The sequence below is a fragment of the Balaenoptera ricei genome, chromosome 14, assembly GCF_028023285.1.
Source record: "Balaenoptera ricei isolate mBalRic1 chromosome 14, mBalRic1.hap2, whole genome shotgun sequence".
NCBI lineage: Eukaryota > Metazoa > Chordata > Mammalia > Artiodactyla > Balaenopteridae > Balaenoptera > Balaenoptera ricei.
The window spans coordinates 3,541,273-3,568,886 of record NC_082652.1 but is presented as its reverse complement, the minus strand read 5'-3'; the positions used below and the strand labels follow the sequence as shown (position 1 = coordinate 3,568,886).

General features: G+C 49.8%; 1 protein-coding gene across 1 annotated transcript; it reads right to left on the bottom strand.

The window, feature by feature from the left end:
* Window positions 1-162: 162 nt before the first annotated feature.
* SLC15A4 (solute carrier family 15 member 4) lies at window positions 163-27,609 on the bottom strand. Its single transcript, XM_059894383.1, has 8 exons — window positions 27,027-27,609; window positions 20,149-20,444; window positions 17,561-17,729; window positions 17,049-17,126; window positions 16,433-16,601; window positions 6,721-6,876; window positions 5,483-5,641; window positions 163-1,247 (listed from the first exon to the last, which is right to left on the bottom strand). Exons 1-8 carry the CDS (start codon window positions 27,549-27,551, stop codon window positions 1,099-1,101), a joined length of 1,701 nt encoding a protein of 566 aa, XP_059750366.1. The 5' UTR covers window positions 27,552-27,609; the 3' UTR covers window positions 163-1,098.
* Window positions 27,610-27,614: the final 5 nt, after the last annotated feature.

The following is a 27,614-nucleotide window of genomic DNA, read 5'->3' as shown; positions in this document are numbered from 1 at the left end:
TCAAAGGGCTGCGTCAGGAACAGGTGTTTTATTGTGACTTTTTGTCAGTTCCTGACCCAGGACCCTTTACCCCGTGACAGTCCAGGAACGCTCATGACGTCCACACGTAAACGCAAATACACGACGACTGTGGACAGACCACGCAGAGAAGGAGCCAGTGGGTCTCATATTCGAGGTGCTTTTTATAATAAAATTATACCAAAAATACAGCAACAAACAGACAACAGTTTATTAGACAAAATGAGAACCCCCATGTCGCGTACAACACAACCAGAGTCGGTGACTGCGGACAGCTCCGGTTCACAGTGAACACTCCCCACCGTCTCCAATCACACCAGTGCTGTTCAGAAGAGGGGTTTCCTTCCACCCACCGTGGTGGGTCTTTAGTCTCGACGGTACCAGAATGAAACTGTACACAAGGACTGACCAGGCAAGGTTTAAAACATGCGTTAGGCTGCTCTGCAGGTCGAGACGGAACACACGGTCTTAAATAGTTTTTAATGAAACATCATGCTCCTAAGGAGAGAGCAATAAGAAAGCAATGGCGATGGTTTAAGCGCTCGGCGTTATGTGAAGCGGCAGACGGAACACAGCCACCGGCCGCCTGTGCCGAGGACCCGCATGGGCAAGACCTGTGGCTCAGGAGACAAACCATCAACGGGACTCTCCTATAAACCCTCGGCAGCACCTGACCACACTTCTATTTCTTAACAAACCCTCCCCTTCCTCAACACAAACAGATGTTTATTCATCAGAGGAGAAGAAAGCGAGAGCGTGTCCTGTGGGAAGGAGAGGACGAGGTCTGTTTGACACACCGGGAAGCCAACCAGCACGGGCGTCGTCTCCCGAGACTTTGCGCCGCGGCAGCAGGTGTCTGTCAGAGGGCAAACCAGTTGCAGGGTGACCAGGGGCCTTTAGCAGGGCTCAACCACAGGAAGGCACTTACCTAGGCCGCCGGGGGGAAAAGAAGGAACCAACCCCAGCACCATGCAAGTTTTAGGGAAGTCAGCTGTGTGCTCTCCGAGCCCCCAGAGCACCTTCCCACGGATCTGTCCATCCATCTGTCCGTCCAACAGACCTGACGGGGGTGCAGGAGCATCAGGTCCTCCTGCTGGCGGGCGTGCCGTTTGCTCTAGACCGCTGCAGGTCGTATTTCACGGAAACAATAAGGAAGAGCAGGAGGGTAGCTCCTTGAATAGCAGCCAGAAGAAAAAAGTAATAGTTCAAATAGCAGCCGTTGATGTTGCCTAGAGAAAAGAAAAGAAAAAGCAGCACGGAAGCTGCACTTAGAGAGAGAGTTTAAAAGATTTTATGTATTTAACTTGGTTCCTACGAAGGTCAGGGTGACTTTTAACTGTGGTCATTAAAAAAGAAAAAAAAGAGAGAAAAGAATCCTACCCCTAATTCAAAATACACAAGTGCTTTGTTTCCAAAGCCACTGAGAAGTCAGCTGTGTCTCAACACGGGCTCCGGGCTGGGGCCTCCTGCTCCCCACATGAGGAGGAGGCCCCCACGGTCTCCACGCCAGATCCTGCAGCGGATGGCCCTTCTCGCCTGGGTCTACAGTCTGCACACGTGCCAAGACCGTGCGCGCATCGGGCCAGGACGCAGCCTGGACGTCACGTCAGGTGTTGAGTGCTGGACTCCCGTGTCATCACCCGACCTCAAACAAAGCACCGTCACAGGCTGGGACAGACGCTGGACGCACACTCCACGCGCCAGGGGGACGCACAGCTTGCTTTTCACATTTCTCCTTAAAAACTTCAGGCTGCAGGCTGAGACACAGGCGCCCGCTTTCACCCTAAGAGCTGACACACCTAACGGCCGACTCTGCCCCGAGCACCACGCGAGGCGCGCTACGTGCGAGGCTCTGCTCGGTGCCCGACCAGTGCCGAGGCGGCGGAGGCTAGGGGCGCGGACCGCGGCGCTCCACCAGGGAGGCTCAGACCCCGGCGTCTGGGTCTCGGGGCCCAGGTTCCCGCCTGTCAAACGTGGAAACGGCACCCGGGCCACGCGGCCGCCTCCCCCTCACGGGCCCCGTTAGGAGCCCCAGTCCACACGTAGGTCCGGGGCCACCAGGGCTGTAAACCTGCCGTCTGTCCCCTGAGAAGCGGCCGCGCGGCGTGGAGACGCTGGGCTGTGTGTAAGGACACCAGAGCCGCACACAGCGTGCCACCCCGGCTCCCAACAGACGGCCGTCGCCACAGCCCTGGAACGGTGGACCGCTGACGCCACTGGTCGGACACACACTGCCGAACAGAGGAGCAGGGAGGGGCGTTTCGTCAGCAGCGCCTCTAGAGGATGCTGGCGTCTTAGGAAGAAAGCGGCTGTGCTCTCTGACCGGCTTCAAAAGCATCTCCCACTGGCTTATTTAAGACGCCAGACTTCCTCTCCTCTGAAGGTCTCTGTCAAGCTGGGTTATTCTGGAGCTTCCTTTTTCTGCCTGAACGTATACTCATTAAAATCAGATGTTTAACACTGCTTGTATTTAACAGAACTAATGAACAGATATAATACACATGTTTGTATAATAAGCACTCGCATGTTTTTAAAGAATTCTCACTCCTTCAGGCTGTAGAAGACAACGATTTCGTAAGTTTACTGCTTTGGGGGGAGATCCAGTAACACGAGAGTTTCTACTTGACCGTGCTGTTTATTCAGCAGGGGTCACAGAGCCGAGACAGCGGTTAGGTCCTCGCTGCGAGCGGGCTCCGCCCTGGTCACGGAGACCCCGGTCCACCCCGGACCCTGGTCTGCAGACGCCAGCGCTGCAGTGCTGGTTGGTGGCACCGCAGCAAGGCTGTCGTCACAACACCAATCACGCCGTTCTAAGCGCCAGCTCTGAAACGTCCATCTTCCCAAACTAAAGAGTCATTTACAACTTGCAAAGCTCAAAGCTGGCAGGCCGAGCAAACTGCACACGGTGTTTTCCCTGCCAGGGCCGGTCGCAGTCTGGTGTTAGGAAGGGTATTCAGAACTGGGTCCACCACCTAGAAGTGATCACCCTGTACTTCCTTGGGCCTCTTCACAGACGGAAGGTAACTGCATATAAAGACGGTAAATTTTGGGTGTTTCATATTTGATCAGACTCCTGGGCCCCAATAAACAAACTTCATGTGTCCCCCAAACATATGCACAAGAACATTCCCAGGTGCTTTATTTGTGACAGCCTCAAACTGGAGACCCCACGAACACCCACACGCAGAACAGATAAATGAATTCTGACTTATTCGTACGACGGATACTCCGCAGAAATAACAAAAGAACCAATCACTGGGATGACCCTGAGAACTCAGTGCTGAGTGAAAGGCCACGGTCACGGCAGAGGACGAGAGAGGCCACAGGACTCAGCAGGGCCGACGTCAGAACAGAGTTCATCCTGTTGGGGGCCGAGGGCTTAACTCGGAAAGGACGGAAGGAACCTTCCGCGTCCTGCATTCTGATCTGGATGAAATGCACACCAAGCCGTGCACTTGAGCCCAGTGCCCTGCACAGTACGGATGTGACCCCCATCTGAGTAATTCTAATAATGAGGACAAGCAGGCCTGGGGAGGACAGGGAGAGCGGAAAACAACGAGGTGAGAACCTGGGGGCGCTTCCTTCAGACGCGGCCCTGGAACCTGGCAGGAAGTTATCCCCGTGTCAGTCAGGAAATGCTCAGCCAGCCCCACTGCCGCCTGAGCCCTAATGCAGGCAGACCTGCCGAAGGGCAGAGCGGGGAGAGCCCAGGACGCAGAGAAGCCGTGAAATCTGGGATCACACCTGCTGCTCCTCCGACAGGAACAAGGACCGGGGGGCGGGGGGAGGAGGTGTCACCTGTCCCAGTCTCTCTCCAAACCACCGCCCATGACAGCCACCTGCTCCTAACGAGCGGGAGCCGACCTGCCACGTCCTCTCACGTCACTGGACACGGGGCTCCGGGCAGAAGGGACTGAGGGAAGACAAGCAGAGGCCACCGTGCACTCGTGTACAGGGCAGCTGATCCAGGACACACGACAGGGCGCTTCTCTCTCGTGAAAACAGCACAGCAAACAGAATCCAGGTCCAGCATCTGGCCACGTGTGCCACGTGCATCAATACTGGACATAAACCTCACAATGAAAAGTTTTAAAATTACCTGTCAGAAGTAAAGGACGAGTGACAGGTAAACTACCAGTTATTCAATTAGTAATGGCTGGCGGTGGGGGGGGGGGGGATGGATTAAGTCACTGGAAAGCAATGAGAATGACAAAAACCAATCGATCCTTTAAGATACACGTGAGAGTAAAAAAACAGAATCTATATCTTGAGAACTACCGAGGTGTGGTCCCTATAACAAGTCTTTCTTTGAAGGAGGTCTGTCACACGTACAAAACAGATTACGTGACAGCAAGAGCGCAGGAGAACTCCTAGAACCCTGTGTAACTGGACTTACCCTCCGAGGGGCAGGAGAAATGGGCACAGCCCCTCCTCAGCACAGCCAGGAGGGCCTGCCCCGCACACCATTGGCTCTCACAGCCGCACCAGCTGGACACATCACCAATGGAGCCCGGGGGCGGCAGGGGCTCCGGTTCTGGAAGTTGCATCAGGGGTCTCTGGGCCGAAACGCCCCCCTCAAGACGGGAATTTTAATTGAATCATGGGAGGGCTTTTGGAATTCTGCAATTTCTGGAGAACAGCCTCTACGCTTTCACCCGATTTTCAAGGGGATTTAGAACCTACAAGTGGCTCAGTACCCAGGAGGTACTGAGCACAGAGAAGCCACAAAATCTGGGATCACACCTGCCGCTCCTTCTACAGGGGACGGCAAACGCCACATGCCTATACAAGGAAAAGCAACATGGTGGTTTTTACTGGTAAAACATACAAAGAAGAAACACACCTCCATCTCCTGGGTCTGTTTAAAGGCTATCATAAATACGGAAACAGCAAAGCTTTCATCTCTCGGGAGTGATTTTGCTCAAGATGCCACCTACTGGTATTAGCTGTAAAATCCCATTATGATTGATAATGAGTAATACTTGTTTTTAACAAGGCAACTTATCTCTCTCTTTTTTTTTTTAACAGCAGGAAATTAAAAGGTACCATCAGGAAAAGAAAAAAAATACGAAAATAAGATACTGGGTTGGCCAAAAAGTTCGTTAGGTTAGTGAATACATTGTTCAATAAAGTTCTTCATGAAAATGAAAAACGTGGCTTTACTTAAAACCGAACAAACTTTCTGGCCAACCCGATAAATGAAGGGACGTTTGTGATACAGATTTTATTGGCCTCATATTAAGATAAAACTAGTGCTGGACCTGAAGGTGGGAGGGTCAGTCTACTCATCACCGACGCGCCGAGAGAGGCCGACCTGGGGCAGGAGAGGCCCACCCGCGCCCAGGAGACCACCAGGGACGTGGGTAAACGAGGGGAGGCGGGCGGTCTGACGGGGCGCAGGGGGCAGGCCGGGGGCGCTGGTCACTGCCTACGACGGGGAGCGGGGCCGCGAGGGGGGCCTCACCGAAGTCCGTGTGGCTGCTCATCCACCCGATGGCCTTGAGGGACACCAGCGCCAACAGTCCCGAGCCCACGAAGGACCCGACGCCAGAGAAGAAGAAGAACAGGCCCATGATGGCGCTCTGCATGGACTTGGGGGCGGCCGAGTACGCGAATTCCAGGCCTGGGGAAGAAAAGGAGGGCGTCTGGGGAGAGGAGCGGGGTGCCCGCGCCGCTGCCCTCGGACCCCCGGGCTGTGGGGCGTGGCTCTGAGACCGCACCGGGCTGGCTGCTCGCCTCCTGCGGTCACAGCCCCTAGAGACTCCGGGAGGTGGCCAGTCACCTCCCGCCCTCACCCCTGAAGGCAGCATTTGACTTGTCAGCTCTTGGAATTTCTCATTCCTCATGGAAAGAGTCTGAAGAAGCAAAATTTGCCTACATTCTTAACTAACGGGAGTTTGCACACAAAGTACTTACACTAAAATGGGGAAATCTACTCAGGAATTCTATCTGAAAGGCAAGGAATTTGAGAACAGTTTCAGCAGGTGCATCTGTAAACCGAATCACCGCTGTAATAAGTAGACATGGAGACTTGCACCGTGCTCTAAAGGAAGGGCCACCCCGTGCAACTTATTCCCTCCACAAGTTCATCAGCCAGCCTGCGTGAGCTCTGCAGGAGGCAGGAGAGGTGAGAACCGCCGCCCTCCCAGCCCCACCGCTCTGGGCGTCACTCATTTTCTCCTTCCCTCGCTCGCAGCAGCTGGGAACAGGCCTGCACAGGATTTACTTGTCCACATGTCACCACGTGATCTCACCAATAGGGAAGAGAGGCCTGTGAGAACAGGTTTTACAAACTAGGTTTGCTTCCTTATAAATCTGAACGAAGACACTGAGCGCCAGGCAGCGAGGGACCCCCGAGGCCCGGCCGGGGCGGCAGGCCTGCAGGGCTCGGTTACTAGCAGGTGCCAGGCAGCTCCTACGGGGGGTCTTCCTTCTTCTAGCCTCTCTCCTGCGGACCCTCTACGGCAGGTGAACTGCACGTTGGTGTCTCGGGGATCCTTTTACACCAAGAAAGGAGAGCCTCAGCCGTAGCACTGCTCTTTCCTCACCAATTCACATTCTGCACCACAAGTGCCCGCCAGCACCCACCAAGCACTGTGCTGTTTCTATCTCGACGCAGCCCAACAAAGAAGGAAACAGCGCGGGCTGCATCGTGCTGCGACAGGATTGGACGCGGACACCCCGACAGGAAGGAAACCTCACCTGCGATGCTCGCAAATATTTCACTGACGCCAATCAGCACGTACTGAGGGACCTGCCACCAGATTGGCAAATCCGCAGCATAGTAAACGACATTTCCAATGGTCTGGTTAATGGTCTTCTCCTTCACGAGGTCCAGCCGTTTGCTTTCCAAAATTCCTACAATTCATAAGTAGGTTATGAGCATTTATTCATTAACATTTGCAATTAAACTCAAAAACTAGATGCTTGGTACAAGATGTCTGTTGATGATTCTGAGAAATACATGAAAGGATAATGCCCAACGACATAGCTTCCCCCAGAACCCCCCGACCTCAGGAATCTCCCTACTTGCAGCTTCCGAGGTAGGTTACTAAAAAACAGAGGTCACGTAATCCATACTTCATGGGGACGCTCTGTGGTGCCTCATAAAACCAGTGTTCCACATGGTTAACGCAATCCTCCCATCTCTGGATTGCTCACCTAAACACCTTTTATTTCTTTTAAAAGGAGGAGCAGGGGAAACCTAAACAGTCCTGCAATAAAAAGATTAATCGTGCTATTTACTTACCAGAAGGTAATAAATTTGGAGATGTTTTTCCCTTCAAGAGAAGGGATTTAAGCTGATTCACTGATCGTCATCACTATTACAACTACCACTACTACTACTAATGCCAGTTTCCTTGTGTAGACGGGCTTAACCTTATCAGCAAAGTAGAGTCGTCCCCCCTTATGCCTGAAACCCAGGACAGTTCCACATCCTACATATACTATGTTTTTTCCTGCACACACATACCTCTGATAAAGTTTAATCTATAAATCAGGCACAGTAAGAGATTAACAACAGTAACTAATAATAAAATAGAACAATTATAACAATATACAGGAATAAAAGTTACGTGAAGGTGTCTCCCCTCTCTCTAAATATCTCACTGTACTGTGGGTATTTTCAGACCACTGTTGACCGTGGGGTCACTGAAGTCACGGAAAGCAAAACCAGGGATAAGGGGGACGACTGTAGCCCGGACTTTTCGAACCACCCTCTGCCCTCAGCAGCACCAAGACCTCACTGGATCATCGGTCATCTGTCTCGCGGGGCAGAAAGACATGGGAAAATAAGCAAGATCAGAAACAGCGACTCTCCACAAAACAAAAGATAAGCAGGTCAAAATAACGCTTAAAACAACAACGTGTAGGACCAATTTCTTAAGGTAAAGATGTCGCTAGGTTTTGTTTTTAAAGGGTTCTAATTGCAAATGAAATAACGGGCCATAATATCTAATGTATATGTAAAAATATACGAATTTAAAACCGTATGAGGAAGGACAGGAGTCTGGGTAGAGGACCACGGAATATATTAAAAATATTCCTTTTAAAACCTGAGCATGGGGGCTTCCCTGGTGGCGCAGTGGTTGAGAATCTGCCTGCTAATGCAGGGGACACAGGTTCGAGCCCTGGTCTGGGAAGATCCCACATGCCGCGGAGCAACTGGGCCCGTGAGCCACAACTACTGAGCCTGCGCGTCTGGAGCCTGTGCTCCGCAACAAGAGAGGCCGCGATAGTGAGAGGCCCGCGCACCGCGATGAAGAGTGGCCCCCACTTGCCGCAACTAGAGAAAGCCCTCGCACAGAAACGAAGACCCAACATAGCAATCAATCAATCAATCAATTAAAAAAAACCAAAAAAAAACCTGAGCATGAGAAAGGACCAGGGTATGACTGACCAGATGAAAGACAAACTTTGGAATCTGCAGCCCACAACACATCTCAAATGAAATGTCCAAACAAAGAGAAAACACATCAAAGGGCCAAGGGGAAGAGAGACCTCCCAGAGGTGAGTCGACCTTCACACCCGTCCTGCGACGGAGAAACACAGAGCGGGCCCAGGCGTGCAGAGCGCTTGCTGCTCTGGAAAGGGGCGCGTGCGGCTCGGCCCGGCGGTTCTCAGGACGCTGGTGGTGGCATCAGGGGCCCCGTCCACAGGGACAGCTCTGCTCCCTGGCAGGGCAGCGGGCAGCACCAAGGGGGCTGTGGTGCCAGCCCGGCTGGAGCGCCTTCAACGCACAGGATAAAGCACTGTGGGCTTCCTCGGGTTGGGCCGAGCTCCAGCCAGCCCGGGGCCGCTGCCCTGAGACCGGAAGATCACTGCACCGTGTTGGCCACTGACCCTCTGGCTGGAAGGGCTCCGTCCAATCCAAGAGCAGAGAGGGAAGCACCCACTCAGCCTGTTTTAGGGGAATGGATACTGAAGCTGGAGAAGACTCTTGTCCTCCACAGGAAAGGCAAGAGAGGCTTAAGACAGTGCGTGTGTGTCTGTGTGCGTGCGTGTCTGTGTGTCTCTGTGTGGGTGCATCTCTGTGTGTGTGTGTGCGCACGTGTGCGGCTGTCTCTGTGCGTGTGCATGTCTCTGTGCGTGTGTCTGTGCGTGCACGTGTGTCTGTATGTATGTGTGCGTGTCTCTGCATGTGTGTGCCTGTGTCTGTGTGCACGTGTGTCTGTGTGTGTGTCTCTGTGCGTGTGTGTGTGTGTGTTTGTGTGTGTGCGCGTGTTGGGGCAGTACTGGTGGGGACGATACACGGATCTAGCACTTCTGCAAGGCCTGGCAGAGAACGGAAGTAAACTGTCGGACGGGATCTGCTCTGCGCTCTTACTAGTTAGGAAAGCATGACTCCGTGAGGACTGGGGGTGAACGGGTAACGGAAACGAAGGGGCGCTGGCAAGGGGGACACAAATAACGAGGGTCGAGGCCCAAGAGGCAAGGACGTGAGAAATCACTGAAGCTCCTCTTTGGTGGGCCGGCCGGCCAGGCAGCGCAGAGAACAGAGGCCGAGGGAGAGCGCGAGCCCTCCAGACAACGGGCTGCGCAGCCGGGAGAGAGGCCGGCAGAGCTCCTGACGGACGGGACCAGGAGCACGGGACGGGGCCAGGAGCACGGGCACGGCCGACATAAGGGCAGATGCTGGGAGAGCCGGCAGAGCCATCGACGGGCCAAATTCTTCAGTTAAAGACACGGACTCACATCAGGTCAAAACAAAAGAAAACCCAACGCTGCGGGCGAGGCAGGAACTGAAGCGTAAAGCGGCAGAGGTCTGCGTGAGGGAGCGGCCGAGCAGAGCCACCGAGAAGGGAGGCGTGCCAACCGCAGCGCGCGGGCATCAGGAGAACACGCCGAAGGTCAGGCACACGGCCCTGCACCCGGGCGCCACCTCGTCCACGCTCGCCGCGAGCCCGGGAGAAGCAAGCCGGAGCCGGCAGCCGGGCAGAGACAGGGGCGCTGGTCTCAGCGACCGTCGGGGTGTGAGCTGGGCTTCCGCCGGGCCTGAGGGTCCCCGGGTGCGCCCCCCACCACAGCGCTACTGCCCGAGGACGGCGCGTGCCCTCCCCAGGGACGACGCAAGCCACAGACCTTGGTGAGCGAAACGCCGTCATCTGCTAGGAGTGCAGCGAGGCTCCGAGACACACGAGCCCTGCCGGTCCTCACCAGAGCGAGCAGGTGGAAAGGTGAGGCTCTGCCGGGCAACTGGCGGCATCGGAGACCCAAGGGCAGACCCAGGTCCCGAAGTTTAGGGACACTTAACACCCGTGCCCTCGCGGGGCTCCGTTCCAACGGGCCTGCGCTGCCGCGTTCACCAGACCCCGCCCAGACCACAGCATCGCTGCACACGGGCCGTCGCCGTGATCCCAGGCCCCTGGCGGCACTGGACTTCAGGGCTCCTGCTACAAGGATCCGACCCACTCAGCGGACGGTAGGACAACCTGCGAGCCATCCTATGCAGCACCCCACGAACGTTTTTAGAAAGTAACACTGGCCAAAACGGAAGCCTTGAAGTCCACGGTACAGAATTATAAAGCCAGGATCTTTCCCAACTCCTCAATTAAAGCTTTTTCATTAACAAATGGATAAACAAAAGCATCAATATTATGAAATGAAAAAACTTCTCTAAAATTACTCTTGGACCAAAAAGAAAATAAAAACCATAGTTTCAATATTCGTAGGAAGAAAAAACACATTACAACAAATCAAAGCGCAAGAGACCTTGGTAAAGCAACAGTAACAGGCCAATTCATGCCATTATGTGGTTTTTACTGTTAAGCAAGAAAAAACAAATAGACGTGAAGAATTTAACTCAAGAAATGAGAAAAAAAAAACCCCACAAAACAAACCAAAGGTAATAGAAATTAATATCTTAAATTCTTCACTTAGAAAACATAAAAACAATCAAATGATAAATTCAAGACAGACGTCTAAGGAAAAATTATAAAATACAGTCTTGGCAAGCCTAACAAAAAAAGAGCACATAAAAAAGGGAAACTAGACACGAGGAAGGAAACACAACAGATTTATTTAAAACATTATTTTTATCTCCACTCTAACAATTTTTCTAAAACTCAATAAATGATTTACTAGAGACCTTAAAAAAAATAAAAAGCTTAAGTGATTCAAGAAAAAACAAGATCTGTACAAAACTGAGAAAAAGGTAGAAAAGTTTTATTTCCTTTCAGAGAGGATGTAACTCATATGATTTTCTAGGCAAAGACGTGGAACTTCCTGGAAGCAGACAGATAATTCTCATCCTGTTAAAATACTCCCTGCCTTCAGAAATAGGGAGTTTGGACTTCCCTGGTGGCACAGTGGTTAAGAATCCACCTGCCAATGCAGGGGACACAGGTTTCAGCCCTGGTCCGGGAAGATCCCACATGCCGCGGAGCAACTAAGCCCATGGGCCACAACTACTGAGCCTGCGCTGTAGAGCCCGTGAGCCACAACTACTGAGTCCACGTGCCACAACTACTGAGCCTGCGCTCTAGAGGCTGCGAGCCACAACTACTGAAGCCCATGCACCTAGAGCCCACGAGCCACAACTACTGAGCCCAAGTGCCACAACTACTGAAGCCCGTGCGCCTAGAGCCCGTGCTCCACAACAAGAGAAGCCACCGCAGTGAGAAGCCCGCGCACCACAATGAAGAGTAGTCCCCGCTCGTTGCAACTACAGAAAGCCCACGCATGGCAACGAAGACCCAACACAGCCAAAAATAAATAAATAAATTTATTCTTTAAAAAAAGAAAAGAAATAGGGAGTTTACCAACACCTTTTATGAAGCTGTATAACCCTGACACCAAACCAGACTGATGTTGGTTAGACAGAGACGCACAGTCGCTCAATAAAAGCAGATTATTGAGCAGATTGGAATTAGCAGATTCCAATCAGACCTTTTAACAAACAAGGTGTATTTTAGAAATTCAGGAACAGTTAAATACCAGATGTTAAAATAAATAAAAAACATGAGCAGCCAAAGGCAGGGAGGTGGGGTGGAGTAAGGAGGGCATGCGATCCTCCTGAAAACCAAACTAAGATATTTGAGAGAAACTCAACATTCATTTCTGCCAAAAACACAAACTTGAAATAAAGCTTAGATATTTAACATCGTCAGGAGTCCGTATGCAGACTAAGAGGCGAGAGTAAACTTTCCACGGTGAGGAGGTGAGGTGCTCTCAGCGAAGTCAGGGACACAGGGGGGGCGCCCATCACCACCAGCAGCCTTAGACAAGGCCGGGCCACCCTGCCAAACAAGGAGAGACATGGGGAGGCGTGGCAGGAAGGCAGGAAAACGGGACTCCCTGGTGGTCCAGGGGTTAGAACTCAGCGCTCTCACTGCCCAGGCCTGGGTTCAATCCCTGGTCAGGGAACTAAGGTCCCACAAGCCGTGCGGTGAGGCCTGAATAAACAAATAAATAAATACCTTCTTTTTATAAAGAAGGCAGGAAAAGAAACTATGTTAATTTCAAGACGAGCGACCGTCTGAAAATAATTCACTGAAACTCAGAATTTTAAAAAATCTCCTAGGTGAGAAACCAAAATACATAAAAGCAGTTAGGAATAAACTTAACATAAAATGTATAGGACCTAAATGAAGAAGCATATAAGACTTCACAAGATGTCATAAACAAAATTAAAGGGAAAATGAAAAAAAATGGGAAAAAAAAATTCATAAAATGAGATAAAATTCTGAGTAGTGACAATCTACACTCTATTACAAGAAAAACCCACTAGAAAACTGTTCACAACACACGAACTGTACACAGAATAGAATGTCTGACACATTTTGGGAAGAAGTCTTAAGATCACTCATAGTACACATTAAAGATATACAATGCTATGCTATTACCCTTCAGATAAGAGAAGATGAACAGAACACAATCATCAGTGTGACAAGGGCACGGTGAGATCAGACTCGCATCGGCACGCGGCTCTGGCCCTTTCATGCGACATGGGCACACGTGTGCAGACGTGTCAGGGTGTACACACAGCACTGCTTCAAGTAAGGACAGACTGGAATCAACCATCATGTTTAATAAGAGGACTGGTTTTAAAAACTGATAGTACGGCCCAAAATGGAATATGATGTCGTTGTCAAAAACCATAATTTAAATTTGTAATTGACTTGGAAAAATGGTATGTATTATATATAGTATACAAAAATAGCTTATAAAGTGTGAATAGTTTGTTCCATTTCTGTTGTTTAAAAAAGAACAATTTAGCTGTAATAAAATATTCTAGGAAGATATAAACACAGGTGTAGGTGTCATCACTGGATGGTGGGATCAGGGGTGAATTTAGGTATCCTTGCACTTTTATCTACGTATTTGTAACGACCGTGGATTGACTCTAGGATAACAGCTTTTAAAAAAGTGCTGTGGACCAGTGGTTCTGAACTCCTTCCTAACGAAAGCTATGACCCAGAAAAAGGCCCTCAGATGATTCTGTCTCCACTCCAGGCTGCTCTCACGCCCTGAAGCCCGGGCACCAACTCCTGCCTAAAAACCGCTGTGGTGACAGGGCTTCCACGGCACAGCTGAGAGGAAGAGCAGACCGTGAGGCACACAGATGGGTACCGCCAGCCTGGGAAGACGGAAGGTAACTCTGTCATGTACACACATCAAACAAGGATGCAGTGATTACACTTCCAGGGAGTCAAGAAGTAAAGCAATTTCACTGCAGTGATTACCTAAACACCCAACAACAAAGGACTGCACGTGAATGTTTGACACGGAAGGATATTTTAGGTTTTTTTTTTTTAAAGCAGGTGACAAAGGAAGTATAAACACACACACATCACATCATACATAATTTTTCCCATGCACTTGCAGAATGGTGGTAGAGGATTTCCTTGGGGGGTGGAATTATGAGTGCTTAAATCTGTGTGTATGTGACAGAGAGAGAGAGAGAGAGAGAGAGAGAAGGAAAAGGAGGAGGAGGAGGAGGGAAATGGGGGGAGATGGCTCATCTGTATTTGGGGGATTTTTCTACCCCCCAATAGTAACAAGCATAGCTTTTATTACACTTTTACGGTTTCCTTACACTTAGTTTTCCTTCATCAGGCTCAAATCTGCTTACACATCAGGATCTCATTTTCGCAAACACAGAAGGTGTGTGTATATGTATGCAGAGACACACAAACAGGATTAGACAGATACACACCATCCCAGGAATGAGCATCTCTGGGGAAATTACAGTTGATTTTTATTTTCTCCTTTATGTTTCTAAGGTTTCCTTTTCTCCAGTGAGCATCTATGATGTTAGTAAATTAAGCACACACACAATTTTTAAGGGGAAAGGAAATATGACAAATTAACACACTTCTTTTTTTCTCAAGCAGACTAGAAGAAACCCCTTGGACATGCTTGATTCTCATCTAAGAAAATTTGAAGAAAGAATTATTACCGGCAGGGATGGTACTAAACGGAAGATCCTGATTTATTATGGTTGAATGTAGTAACTTAAAAGGCAAAATAGTCACTTTTCTATTAAAACTTTAGTTTGCTGCAATGATTTCAGGTCTCTATTCAAAGGTCATTAATGTTCCAATTAAATAATATTCTCTGGAGCTGGAAATGAAACGGCACGTTAACACCGGTTACTGCTTACATTAAATTTAATAAATTGTGCTTAAGTCCAGTTGCCAGGTATTTAAACTCTTTAAACCAGTGACCACTAAGCTCCTTCCCAACATCTAGCCACTCAGCAAAGAGAGCCTCTTTAGGACACCAGCCTCAGCGGTCTTCCGCGTGTTAAGTGATCAATTCAGATGCTGAAGTTCAGAGCGGTCGTGGTCACACGGTGCAGAGCACCTGCCTCTCCGCAGGCGCCCGTGGCCACCTGACCGCAGCCCGACCTGCTGAGCAGGAAGTGAACTGCCTGCACGGCCCGCGCTTTTAAGACAGCACTGCCTGCCCCGCTGGACAACAGTCACCCGTCTGCTGTCGTTTCCCACGTGAACAGGCAAAGAAACCACCGGGAAGCCCCCGGGGTTCTCAGGGCAGCCCGGAGAAGCTACTCAGCCATAAATGAAACTGGAAGACGAGATGGTTATTAGAGGAACCAAAGCTGGAGTCTGCTAGAAAATGCCTGGGGAACCGGCAACCTCCTCTTTCCCACACGCAGAGGACAAGGACTCCTTTCCAAGGGGTGTGACCGGTTGGTCGGGGCACAGAGAGGGGGGCTCCCCGGCCCAGGAAGAAGCCGGGCCCACGGCAGGCACTCAGGGCACCACCCCGGCACAGCGGCTCTGCCCGTCACGGATTCTACGGCACGAGACCTGCAATCAGAGCCCCGCTGTAATCCAGCTCTCGTTTGCTCTGGCTTTTACTTCCCCATGTGCACAGCACTGGAAGAGAAACGAATCACACAGCAGAAACGTCATTCAGACACGCCCTCCCTTTAACTACCTATTTGATTAAGAAAGAACATAACTGTCCCCTAAGATGTCCCAGCGTCTGGAATCTAGAAGTCTTAAGCCTAGGGACTCATTTCTTCAAATCTACTGAGTACTGTATCAGTAGCTACTAGGCCTATACTGAGAGCCACGTTCGCCCTGGCGAGAGTGGATGAGGCCGCTGTGAAGCGCTGTCGGGGAACATTAAATTCCATCTCAGCCGTGCTCACCATTACGTTCCTCATAACAGAGATGATATAAGGGTGACTCAGGAACAGCAGCTTTGCTTGTCTTGTTATGTAACTCAGCTATTTCACGGTTCAATCATTTTCAAGTATTAATGAAGGAAGAGCTCCAAGGCAAGGTGAGAAAGTCAGCAATACCTCAGTTTTATCAGCACACGATATGTCAGCTTATACTTCAGAATCTAAGAATTACGCAAACAGAATGGAGCCCCCAAAAGGTGAGAGAATACTCAGGCATTAGTTCTAACCTCTTTCTTTTTTTCTGGAGGATGGAGGCTGGTTACAAACCTGTATTTGATTTAAAAACAAAACAAAACAAAACAAAAAAACCTTTCGCTCCAGGAAGATGTACGTGAAATTTTACATTTAAAAGTGCAAAGGGTTCAGGGCATATGGAGCTGATTAATGGACCTGACGTTAAGAACCATAGCTCTGAGGATTATTTAGCACCTCTAATTTATGACATTTCATCTACCCAGCAGTTAACAGTCATCTGAAATCTAAGTCACTAGGAGCCAACAAGCCGCCTTTGATTCAACCCACAAGTCACTTTCCAGAGCGTTTCACCCGTTACAGTTCTAAAAACAACAGACAACAGACAAATCCTTAGGAAACAAATCTTACGCTTCATAAATGAAAAACTAGAAAGTGAACACCACGCAGGTTTGGAATAACCCGTATGTGTCCTCTTTTGAAGTACACACACTTCCTGAGTGCCACGCGGCGTGTGGCCACCTTCCGCATCACCCACAACCGGAGCCGGAAACGGCTTCTCACCTGCTGCGAAGGCCGAGCACATCACAAAGAACATGCCCACCGCGATCCTTTTCAAGGACGATGGGAGCAGCCCATTTCTTCTCAAGATGGGATCCACCAGTTTGTCTTTCAAGGGGATTAACAGGAGGATGAGCACAGCATCGAACATGGTCAGCCAGGCTGCCGGAAACTGCAAGCGGGAGACACAGGAGACACCTGCTTATTTTTCTGCAGTGTCGGCAGTCACTCGTTTGACAACTAACACCTAAATGGGAAAAGCTTATTTCAAGAATAGTTCATTTGTACAAAGTATAACCTCCTAGGAAAATAGCCCGTCTCAAGACACTGGTACTGAGAAAAGGCTTCCATTTCTAAAGGGATTTGCATTTGTTCTTCTGTGCTTTCTCGGGGGAAAGAAGAATCAGGTGAAATATTAACGTCAGGAGTCAACTTAATCTAGCAAAGGACATAACCAATGGGAAACAATCTCAGAAATAAGTAAAAATTCCATTTCAATAGGAATGCTTTTGGTTCAAGCTAACTGCTGTCATTACAAAGTATCTACCATTGGTAGAAGAAAGCCATTTGTCACGTAAACCCCCAAAGACAATTTTCAGATCATTTCAACTGTTCTCACCGTATGAGGATTGGTTGTAATACTGGAAATTTCTGGAATCTTCAAATGAAGACTTTGTAAAACATACGTTGTCTGCATCTGGGTGTAAAAAGCAGCTGTCATTACACGAGCACGGCTGTCACTCACTCGCAGCGTGCGCCCTCCCCCACACTACACTGTGCTGAGACGTGCAACGCTCAGGTTTGAAAACACGGGTCAATTACTTGGTCACCATAAAAGTCGTCTGGAGATGAACTTTGAAAAAGAAGTAACCATTATCCCAATGAGAAACCATATTAAAAGGCGGGGTCTGGAAAAACAGAAGCATCCCCATTCTTAGCTTCGTTTTAAGGTTTTCAAAACATTTCAATCAGCAAAAATGAGTCCGTAACTAAAAACAAGATTCCAAGATCCTGAAGACTCATGACAAAGAAAGCCAGGAACCCTGCGCACTTCAGGGATGGCCAAAACGAGTGCCGGGGTAGTGTTCACGGGGAGATAGAGGAAATTTAAACCTGAATGTCACCACTCACTTGAAAATACACTGTCCAGTAAGGTATCAAAGCCAAGAAAACGGGGACAATCTTGACAAGAGCTTTCACATCTTCCACTTTATCTTCCGGGAATGGCCCTCCATGAGACATCTTACATGAATCAAACAGACTGTGTTTAGAAGATTGCTGAAAGACTCCAATGCCTTCACTTTGGGAAATAAAATGAAGGAATTAGTTTTCTTCCACCCCCAGAAATCAATTATTCGGTAACAAATTAAGTTTGGAGGTAGGAAACCAGCTTGCTGTGCTGAATTTGCTTAAACTCCATTCTGTTACCTACTAACCGTCCCCACCCAATACAGCTACCTAGATTATTCCTCAACACTGGGACACATGGACACAGCTGGCAGAAGGACTTCCTAGCCAGAGTGAGACTGTGGCCACCATCCTTTTCTTGAGACTAGGAGATACGGTAGGAGCGCCCCTCACCGTCTGACAGGTGGCTGACCTCATCCCCAGCGCTGTCACACCGGCCACCAGCCCCACTGTGTTGGGGAAGGCCCGCAGTTTCATCCGAAGCTGATGACAACTACATCGGCTGCATCCCTGGGTGAGCACTTGAAAAAATTACTGTGCCGGACTGTTTGGATTTTAAATTAGGTCATTTATCAAATGTCAAGACTTGACGACCACACCGACTTTGTTACAAGCCCGAGCTGCTTTACTGTTACACCAGTGTGACCGGGAGGGAGGCTCGCAGGGAAGCCACCAGCTCTTCGGCGACGGAAGAGCCGAGAGGGGAAGGGGCGACGCTCCTGGCGATGACGATAACGTGACGATGTGACCTCCCACGAAAGCGCCCTCATCAGCTAGCTACCGTTAACCGGGCTCTCACTAGCTTACTGAGGCCTCGCACTGACCCTATGAGAGGGGGCCTTTCCCACCGCACAAGAAGGAAAAGACGGCTTTACAAGGTCATTAACCTGCCCAAGGTCGTACAGCCCTAATCTGTGCATAAGGAGAGCACAGCTGGAGAAGTCTCTAGACCACCAACTTTTCTGCAAGCTGGTCCTTTTCTAAGACTTCAAAAACCAACCTAAAGGGAAAACAGATTCCTAAGTCCAACTTGACTTCACCACGCCATGTGTGCATGAAAACCCAAGTGTCCACAAAGCAATGGTGTTCTCTCGCAGAACTCTCTACCAGGTACCACCCACACAGACACACTGAAAATTTAACGATATGTTTTGCTGATGGCATTCAATCCGTAGCCTAAACATCCAGGATCTGAAACCCTGCTTCTGCCTAATTAAAATGAGGCCCCGGTAAAGCACTACTGCTTGCTGCTGAGGCAATGAGGCTTCAACTGCTACAAATTCTTCAGTGTGGTCCCACCAGCTGCGGTTCTGAATTATGAGTCTGAATGCCACACCGACCCACTAGAATTCCAGGGCACTGGGATGGTTAGATGTGCCGGAATTCCGCACGGGGACAGCTGAAGCAGCTAGAGACCTTTAGCCTGGAGCGAAGGGGCAGGGCCACAGAGCTGCTTTGGTACAGCTTCAGATCTACCACGTGGGAGGAACGTCAGACAGCTGTTATGGCTCCAGGGACATAAATTAGACACACGCAGACAAGCCATGAGGAGGCAGACAGACGCGGGGTCGGCCTGCAGAAAGAAGGTTCCTGCAGAATGTCAACCTCTGGCTCAGGGACTGAGCGCCCATCTCAACACCTGCCTTGATCAAAATATTCCGAGAGGCTCAACTCCAAAGGGTCCTGGGGACCTTTCTGGGGGGATGGACATACTCTGTATCCTGACTGCATTCTGGTTACACGATGGAATCTGTCACAATTCCCACAACTGTACAGGTAAAAGGGACGTATTTTACTCCATGTAACTTATACATCAAAAAGTAACAACAAAAAAATTCTGAGGTCTCTTTTTGAGCTAAGTTCTGGACTTTTCTTCATTAATCTGCATCTAGGGTGAGTGACCTTCCGCCACAGTTTGCCCAGGACTCCCCGGGACCCGGGACTTTGCGCTTTAAGACCTCAGGTCGTGGGCAAACAGCGCTAAACCCGGGAAGTGCCCTGCAAAGGGGATGATGGAGTCACCCTACCTGCATCTCAGTTCTGCTCTCCTGCCCTTCTCAAAGAGCGGCTGCAGTGACCCCTGGGGGACGGGCCACGCTGACCTGCGCCGCAGCTTCCTGCTTAAGGAGCACAGACAGGCAGCGACCAAGTAAGCGACTGCTTGGTTTCTCACTCAAAGGAGTGCATCGAGTAGTACACTGGCTCTTCGATGCCCTCGGCAAGGTTCTGTCTTTATCACCTTACACGACTACGTCGTCGGGAGCCTCCATCTCACATCAGCAGTGAGAGGAGGGTCAACGTGCAGGTTAGAAATGAAAAGCACGAGCCCAGAAGGGAGGCCGCTGGTCTGTCTTTAAGATGGAGACAGAAGTACCTCACACCCGCCTCCTGGAGCTGGTGTGAGACATTTCAACCTCAGCCCCGTGTCCCCCTCCACGGTGAGCACAGGACAGACAAAAGCCAGCACTTTACTTATGACGGTTGGTAAGTCACGTGGAAAACTGAGCCTGTGATGAGAATAAAGTGCTCACCCACTAGGACTGCGTTCCCTGATTCGCTTTTGGGGGCAGCACGAATACACCAGGATCCTGAACACGTCAGTGAAGGCGCTGCCATCAGGCGGCTTGGTGATGAAGAAGGTCTGGCCGCAGAGGAAGACCACGAAAGCCACTCCGATGCAGACAGCGGGGATGATGTAGCCGGTGACAAAGCTCACGTTCTGCTGAATGTAGGCAATGCCCCCCAGAGAAACGATCGCTCCCAGGTTAATGCTCCAATAAAACCAATTAAAAAATCTTCTCGTGGCTTCTGGACCGCGATCTTTAACCTAAAATAACCGGGAGGAAAGAGACTTAAAAACGTGTGATCATCCTCAAGGACGAAAAACATATACGATGTTTTCATATATTACTATATCTTCATATCAATTACTGTTGTCCTCACAGCCTTTAAGAAATGCAGCACATGGGAATTCCCTGGCGGTCCAGTGGTTAGGACTCTGCACTTTCGCTGCCCGGGCCCAGGTTCGACCCCTGTTCGGGGAACTAAGATGCAGCCAAAAAAACCAGAAATGCAGCCAATCAATCAAAATGGTGTTTACAGATACAACTGAGGGTCCCCTGACCAAAAAAATGTATCTTACGCTTTTAATTACTACAGATTCTGGGTAGTGTTTCTCTTAACTATACTTAAATCCAACAAATCCTAGAGAGTTTCTCCAAGTGTCTCCCGTGGACCACCTGCTTTGGAAACGCCTGGCTTGCTCCTTAAAAACACAGACTCACAGGACCCACGTTCCAGGACTGCCCACTCACCATCTCTGGGGCTGGGGCCCAGGAGTCTGCATTTTAAACAACTTTCCAGAGGACTTCTACTCACAGCCATATAGCTCCACGCCTTGATAAATCTGGAACAAGGGGAAAATTACAGACAAACTAAAACCGCATGCTGTTTTTAGACCAGGAAGCCTCTCACTGGAATCAGGAGAAGTTCTGCTAAGGACAGAGATCCCTGGGAGGCGCAAAAATCACTGATTTCCTGAACGCAGACAAACACAAGCACCAGGTAACACAAGCAAGTTCTAGGCGCGCACTCTCCCCAAGACCTGCCCAGCCAGAGCCCGTCCTGGCGGGGACAGTCCGTGTGGGGTGGGCACCCCGTGACGTCCCTCCCTGAGGATGGCTTCTCACATCTGCGTGGACACCACGGGAATGTGCTCTGCGCCAGCCAGAGTCATTCTTAGCCAGTTTCACCTCACAGAATGTTTAAACAAACTTTATTAGCTAGAGGCTGACGCTGGATCGTGTACAAAGACTGTCAGGTGTTGCTGTCTTGGGAACTTCTGTTGTCTCGTCCTTAAGTTACAGGTTACGAAAAGGCGGGACAATTCCTGGTCCAGTAACAGATCCGAATTCTGATCCACAGAGCAATCTCCTTTCCTAAGTGAGAGAGGAGGTTTTCAGTGGGGGCCTAAACAACCAGTTGTGACGCACAGAAACCACGTTTTCAGCCCTCATATTATGCAACATGACACTTTAACCTCTACTTTTTAAGATCAAACTACGGACGTAAATATACAGTCAAAATCGCTTGTCCCTCCAAAAAAAGTTAATCCAAAATGATTAAACATGGATATTGTGATAACAAATAATATGCTTGAAGTAACTATCTGGTAACCACCGTCTCAAACTGAAAATCTGAGTTTTAAATAAACCGCAGGAGGAGGAGGAGCTTAAACTTGACTCCCACCCACGTCAGAAGTGAACAGAGGTCCTAGACCAAATGCTGGCATGATTACTGAATAAATGATCTGTACGGAGGATGTCTTACATTTCTAAGACAGACAGCTCTCCATGAGAACACAACGCGTTTATTTTCTTATTGTTTTGGCTGCGCCATGCAGCTTACAGGATCTTACTACCCCGATGAGGGATCGAACCCGGGCCCCCCGGCAGTGGAAGCGCGGAGTCCTAACCACTGGACCGCCAGGAAGTCCCCACAGTGCGTTTAAATGTCACTAAAATGGACTCAAATATTCATGCTATCCTGGAAACAGACCAGAGGGAAGAAAAAACTGTAAGCAGACATGGTTACAGAGAAAATGTAACTAAAGATATAAAAACAAGTAATTAGAGTGGAGGGCAAGCTTAAAAGGGGGCCAGTAAACATAATATCTAAAGTTAATGCAGGGGCTTCCCTGGTGGCGCAGTGCTTGAGAATCCGCCAGCCAACGCAGGGGACACGGGTTCGAGCCCTGGTCCGGGAAGATCCCACATGCCGCGGAGCAACTAAGCCCGTGCGCCACAACTACTGAGCCTGCGCTCTAGAGCCCACGAGCCACAACTACTGAGCCCGTGCGCCACAACTACTGAGCCCGCGCGCCTAGAGCCCGTGCTCCACGACAAAAGAAGCCACCGCAATGAGAAGCCCGCGCACCGCAACGAAGAGGAGCCCCGGCTCGCCGCAGCTAGAGGAAGCCTGCGCGCAGCAACGAAGACCCAACGCAGCCAAAAATAAATTAATTTTGTAAAAACTAAAAAAAAAAAAAAAAAGCAGACAATATACGTATTAACTGAACTACATCTCGGCCCTTCCCAGTATCTACACTGGCACGGCACACATCCTGGCCAACTTGGCAGTCGACTTATTTGAACTTCCAAGTGTAATTCACTAAAATTACTTCAGGAACCTAAGCCTATCACTAGACCCTAAATAACCACATAGCAGTGATTTTTCTTGAACAAATGGGAAGCCGGCCCCTATAAACCGCAGGTCACATGCCTCCGTGCCCTGGACTGACACCCGCACTTCATGTGGGTCACGTTACGTCACCGTACACCTGCCTCCCGCCCCACCCGAGCAACGGTAAACAGCACCATCATATGACCGGTCAAAAGACACCGCCGCGGCCAACTCAGAGAAGTGCAGCTAAAGGAACAGGACCCTGGGGAGGGAGTCAGGCACTCGGCTGATTTGGAAAAATTCCTTTAAACACACAACAGCGCAACTTTTTTTCTCCCTCTAGAAAAAATGTATCTTTGCTCTCTTTGTCTGTAAAAAAGAGTTCTTTCAGTTCACTCTTTCAACTACAGGAGCCATCCATTAAGAATGACTGTGACCTCTGAGGAAGGTTAATCACTCGGGGGAAAAGACAGGGCGGACGTGATTTACATCAGCATCACCCCGGACTCTGGTGTACATGTTCCTTCAAAAGTCAGCTAAGGCCTCCTTCTCAGGGCTGCACAGCATGTCCCCATTCATCTCTCACTCAGAGGCTTTCCTAGAGGCCCTGTATCGCAGACAAAGGCATCAGTGATAGAGAAGCATAAAGGCACCTTCAAAGTATTGCTCAGCCATAAAAAAGAATGAAGTAGTGCCATTTGCAGCAATATGGATGGACCTAGAGATGATCATACTAAGCAAAGTAAGTCAGACAGAGAAAGACAAATACCATGATATCACTTGCATGTGGAATCTAAAATATGACACAAATGAACTTATTTCCAAAACAGACTCACATAGAAAACAATCTTATGGTTACCAAAGGGGAGAGCTGGGGGAGGGATAAATTGGGAACTTGGGATTAACAGGTAACACACTACTATATATAAAATAACCAACAAGGTCTTACTGTGTAGCATAGGGAACTATATTCAATATCTTGTATAACCTATAAAGGAAGAGAATCTGAAAAAGAACGTATATAAATGTATAACTGAGTCACTTTGCTGTACACATGAAACTAACACAACACTGTAAATCAACTATACTTCAGTTAAAGAAAAGAAATCCTGGGAGTTCCCTGGTAGCCTAGTGGTTAGGATTCCCTGGTGGCCTAGTGGTTAGGATTCGGCGCTTTCACTGTCGTGGCCCGGGTTCAATCCCTGGTCTGGGAACTGAGATGCCGCAAGCCGCGGCACCTCTGGGGGACGCCTCTCAAATCCCCTTCAAAGACCAGCCAGCACCTGGCACAGAGCAAGCACCTTGGCTGAGGGGTTCTAACATTTTCCTTTTACATGTTTTTTTTCACTGAGATACAATTCTCATAATAAAAAATTCACCCTGTTGAAATGTACCACTCAGTGGTTTTCAGTCTATTCACAGATGTGCAACCATCACCTCTATCCAATTCCACATTTCTTGTCGCACCAGCAAGAAACCTCCTTTTACAGTAGCTTCCCTTTCCCCTCTCCTGACTCCTGGCAACCACGCGCCTCCTCATCTTTATGGATCTGTCTATTCTGGACGTTTCACATAAATGGAATCATATAACATGCCGTGTTCTGTGCCTGGCATCTTTCAGCGGCATGATGTTTTCCAGGTTCATCCACGTTGAAGCAAGTACTTCACCCCTTCTTACTGCTGAAGGATACTTCACTGTATGGAGAGACCACACGTGCTTTATCCACCCATCAGCTGATGGACATCCCCTTAACTTTTTAGTAAAAACATTTTTAAACATACAGAAAAGTTGAAAGAATAGTAAAGCATACACTTCTATAGCCTTCATTTACAGCCTTAGTTCCTTTTTTCTGTATATATATGAAATACTCTTTTGGCTGAACCATTTAAAAGTAAGTTACAGCATCATCATTTCACGCCAAAGATTTCATCATGAATCTCCTAAAAATAAGGCCATTCTTCTACATAAACACAAACCATTAACACACCTAAGAAAATTAACACCAATGCAACTTTATCTAATATGTGGTCTATAATCAAGTTATCACAATCGTCCCAATAAATGGCTTTTAGAGAAGCTGGGCTCCAATTACGAAGCACATGTCGTGTTTGGCTGTCAAGTCTCTCTGATATACTCAAATATAGAGTGGTTCTCCTTTTTCCATGGCAGTGTCCCGTTAGAGAAGATGAGGTCAGTTCTCTGGCAGAAGAGAACGTTTCTTTTTAAGGTCCACATCTAATTACACATCAAAAGAGCGCAAATTCTGTCGTGTCTTCTAGAGAACCTCTACAGAACCACTCATTCTTTTCAGGAATGTTAATCCCTCGTCTATTATCTACTGGAGAGCAGGAATTTTTAAGTCAGACTTTCCGGGTTTAAACCCAGCTCCTCCACTCACTTGCTGTGGACCTGGGTAGGTCAGACCGCCTAAGCCTCCGTTTACTGTAAAACAGGGACAATTAGGGATATAAATTGTTGCAAGGTGTTAGATAAGATTGCATAGGAAGAGCACTCGGTACAGTAAGGGGCATAACCTGAACACTCAGGGCGCACTTTAGTCCTGTGGCCTGGTCTTTAAAGAAGGGTAACTCCCAGTCCTGTGCCTTCGTGGTTGGCCCGTGAGCTGCCAGCACCCCCTAGGCCAAAGCCACCGTCACAGAATGCCCATCTCAGTTAAAGGACACATTAAGAAATCAGACCTGCACCTAAACCCTGGCCTGACCACTCTCTACCTATAGGACAACAAAAGAAATAAATCTTTTTGCACCTCCATTTCCTCATTTAAAACATGGGTATAAGATTCACATGAGGTTCAAATGAGTTCAAGTATGGAAAGCACATTCCATGGTGCAGAGAAGGAAGTGAAGAATTCAGGACATTAGGCAACTATTATTTCCAACATTATAAGGCGTCGCCTTTCACAGGTGTGATTAAAGTTCAGATTCAGAGGCCAGGCTCTTGCACCCTGGCTCAGTCATGTACTAGCTCTGTATCACTGGGCAAATGATTTACCTCTCAAGCCCCAGTTTGCTCATCTGTAAAATGGGCACGGTAACAGCAGAGGAGTCCTGTGAACTGACAGAGTACTCGGCACAGGGCCTGCTGCACAGTAAGCCCTCCGTAAATGTTCACAATCACATGGCTACTCAGCGCAAAACCCCAGGAGTTATCTTCCCTGTTGCTTGCATAAGATCCGCCAGCAATCCCGGCCCCTCTACCTCCATAACTTATCCTGAATCCACCACTTCACTCCATGTCCACTGCCCCGTCCTACTGCAAATCTCTAACCTCTCACCTGGCCAGTGAAACAGACTCCTGCCTGATCTGTCTGCTGTCAGCACTTCCCATACAACCTAGTCTCTACAGCCGACGTCCGCAAACTTTTTCTGTGAAGGGGCAGGGTGTAAATAGTTTAAATTTTAAGTGACGTTCAGTCTGTCACAACTACTTGATTCTACCATATTGTGAAAGCAGCCACAGCATATGTGACCAGGAAGGTGCAGGGCTGTGTTCCAATAAAACTTTACGTGTAGAAGCTGAAATTTGAGTTTCCTATCATTTTCATTTGCCACAAAAATATTCTTTTTACTTTTTTCCTATCGTTCAAAAACCTAAGTACCAGTCTTATTCTTAGCTTGTGGGCCCTCCAAAAACAGGAAATAGACCAGATTTGGCTGGCAGGCCGCAGCTGCCAGGCCCACGCCCTACAGAAACTGAATTTTTAAGAAACAAATCAGATCACATTACCCCCTGCTCAAACCCCAAAAAAGGCTCCCTACTGTATTCAAAACAGACCTCAAACTCTTTACAAAGCTTCACATCACGAAGCACCTGCCTGCCACCCCTGTTCCCACTTCTTCTTTTGTTTGAAACATACTTGTCGCATAACCTTCCGTAAGTTTAAGGCGTACAGTACGTGTAGACTTGGTACACTGATGTGTTCTGTACTGCAACACGACTGCCACGGTAGCTGTAGCGTCCCTCTCTTCTGGCCCCAGGGCCTTTGCACTTGCGGCGAACCAGTCCAGAAACTCCTCTGCTCTCCCCCAGGTCTCAACTCCCAAAGCTCCCCCCCCAACTCCTAAAGGTCCCCTCCTAAAGGAAGGAGGCCCCTCGGTCTGCAGCCCCCGCGCGCCAGCGCCCACCCTGCGCGGTCCCCCGCGGTATTTGGGTTTCCCGGCCCGCGGGCGACCCCGCCCCCTCGCCCCGCACCTGCGCGGCCCTCACCTGGTCGGCGCCGAAGGGCGTGATGTTGGCCTTGACGGCGCCCACGCCCAGGCCCACGAGCGCGAGCGCGGACAGCGCTGCGGGCGCGCAGTAGCGGGCGGGCGCGTCGGCACACGGCGTTGCCGAGCAGTTGCGGACGCGCGTGGGGCGGGGGGCCCCGCAGAGCGCCGTGCGCGTGGCGGGCGCGGCCAGCAGCGGGAAGGCCAGCGTGCCGAGCAGGTAGAGCGCCAGGCTGAGCAGGATGGCGCGCGCCCGGCCGAGCCGCGCGTCGGCGAGCCAGCCCCCGAACGGCGACACCAGGTAGGTGAGGCCCATGAAGAGCAGCAGCGCCTGGCTGGCCTGCGCGCCCTCCCAGCCGAACGCCGTGCCGTTGAGGAACAGCACCAGGTTGGCCGTGACGCCGTAGAAGGCGGCGCGCTCCAGCAGCTCCGTCAGCAGCACGGCCGCGCACGCCACGCGCCGGCCCTCGAACGCCGCCCGCCGCGCGCCCAGCAGCGGCGTCCGCTCGTCGCCCGCGCCCGCCATGCGCCCCACCGCACGCCAGCCGCCCGCCCGGCCGGCAGCCCCGCTGCGCAGAGCTCAGCCCGG

Excerpts from the sequence above, each read along its gene's own strand:
- SLC15A4 (XM_059894383.1), bottom strand. The coding sequence starts at position 27,551 with ATGGCGGGCGCGGGCGACGAGCGGACGCCGCTGCTGGGCGCGCGGCGG. Across the intron at positions 16,602-17,048 it reads TTACAACCAATCCTCATACG|TTTCCGGCAGCCTGGCTGAC; the intron begins GTGAGAACAGTT and ends TCCCGCTTGCAG. Across the intron at positions 6,877-16,432 it reads GTGCTCGGCCTTCGCAGCAG|GAATTTTGGAAAGCAAACGG; the intron begins GTGAGAAGCCGT and ends TATGAATTGTAG.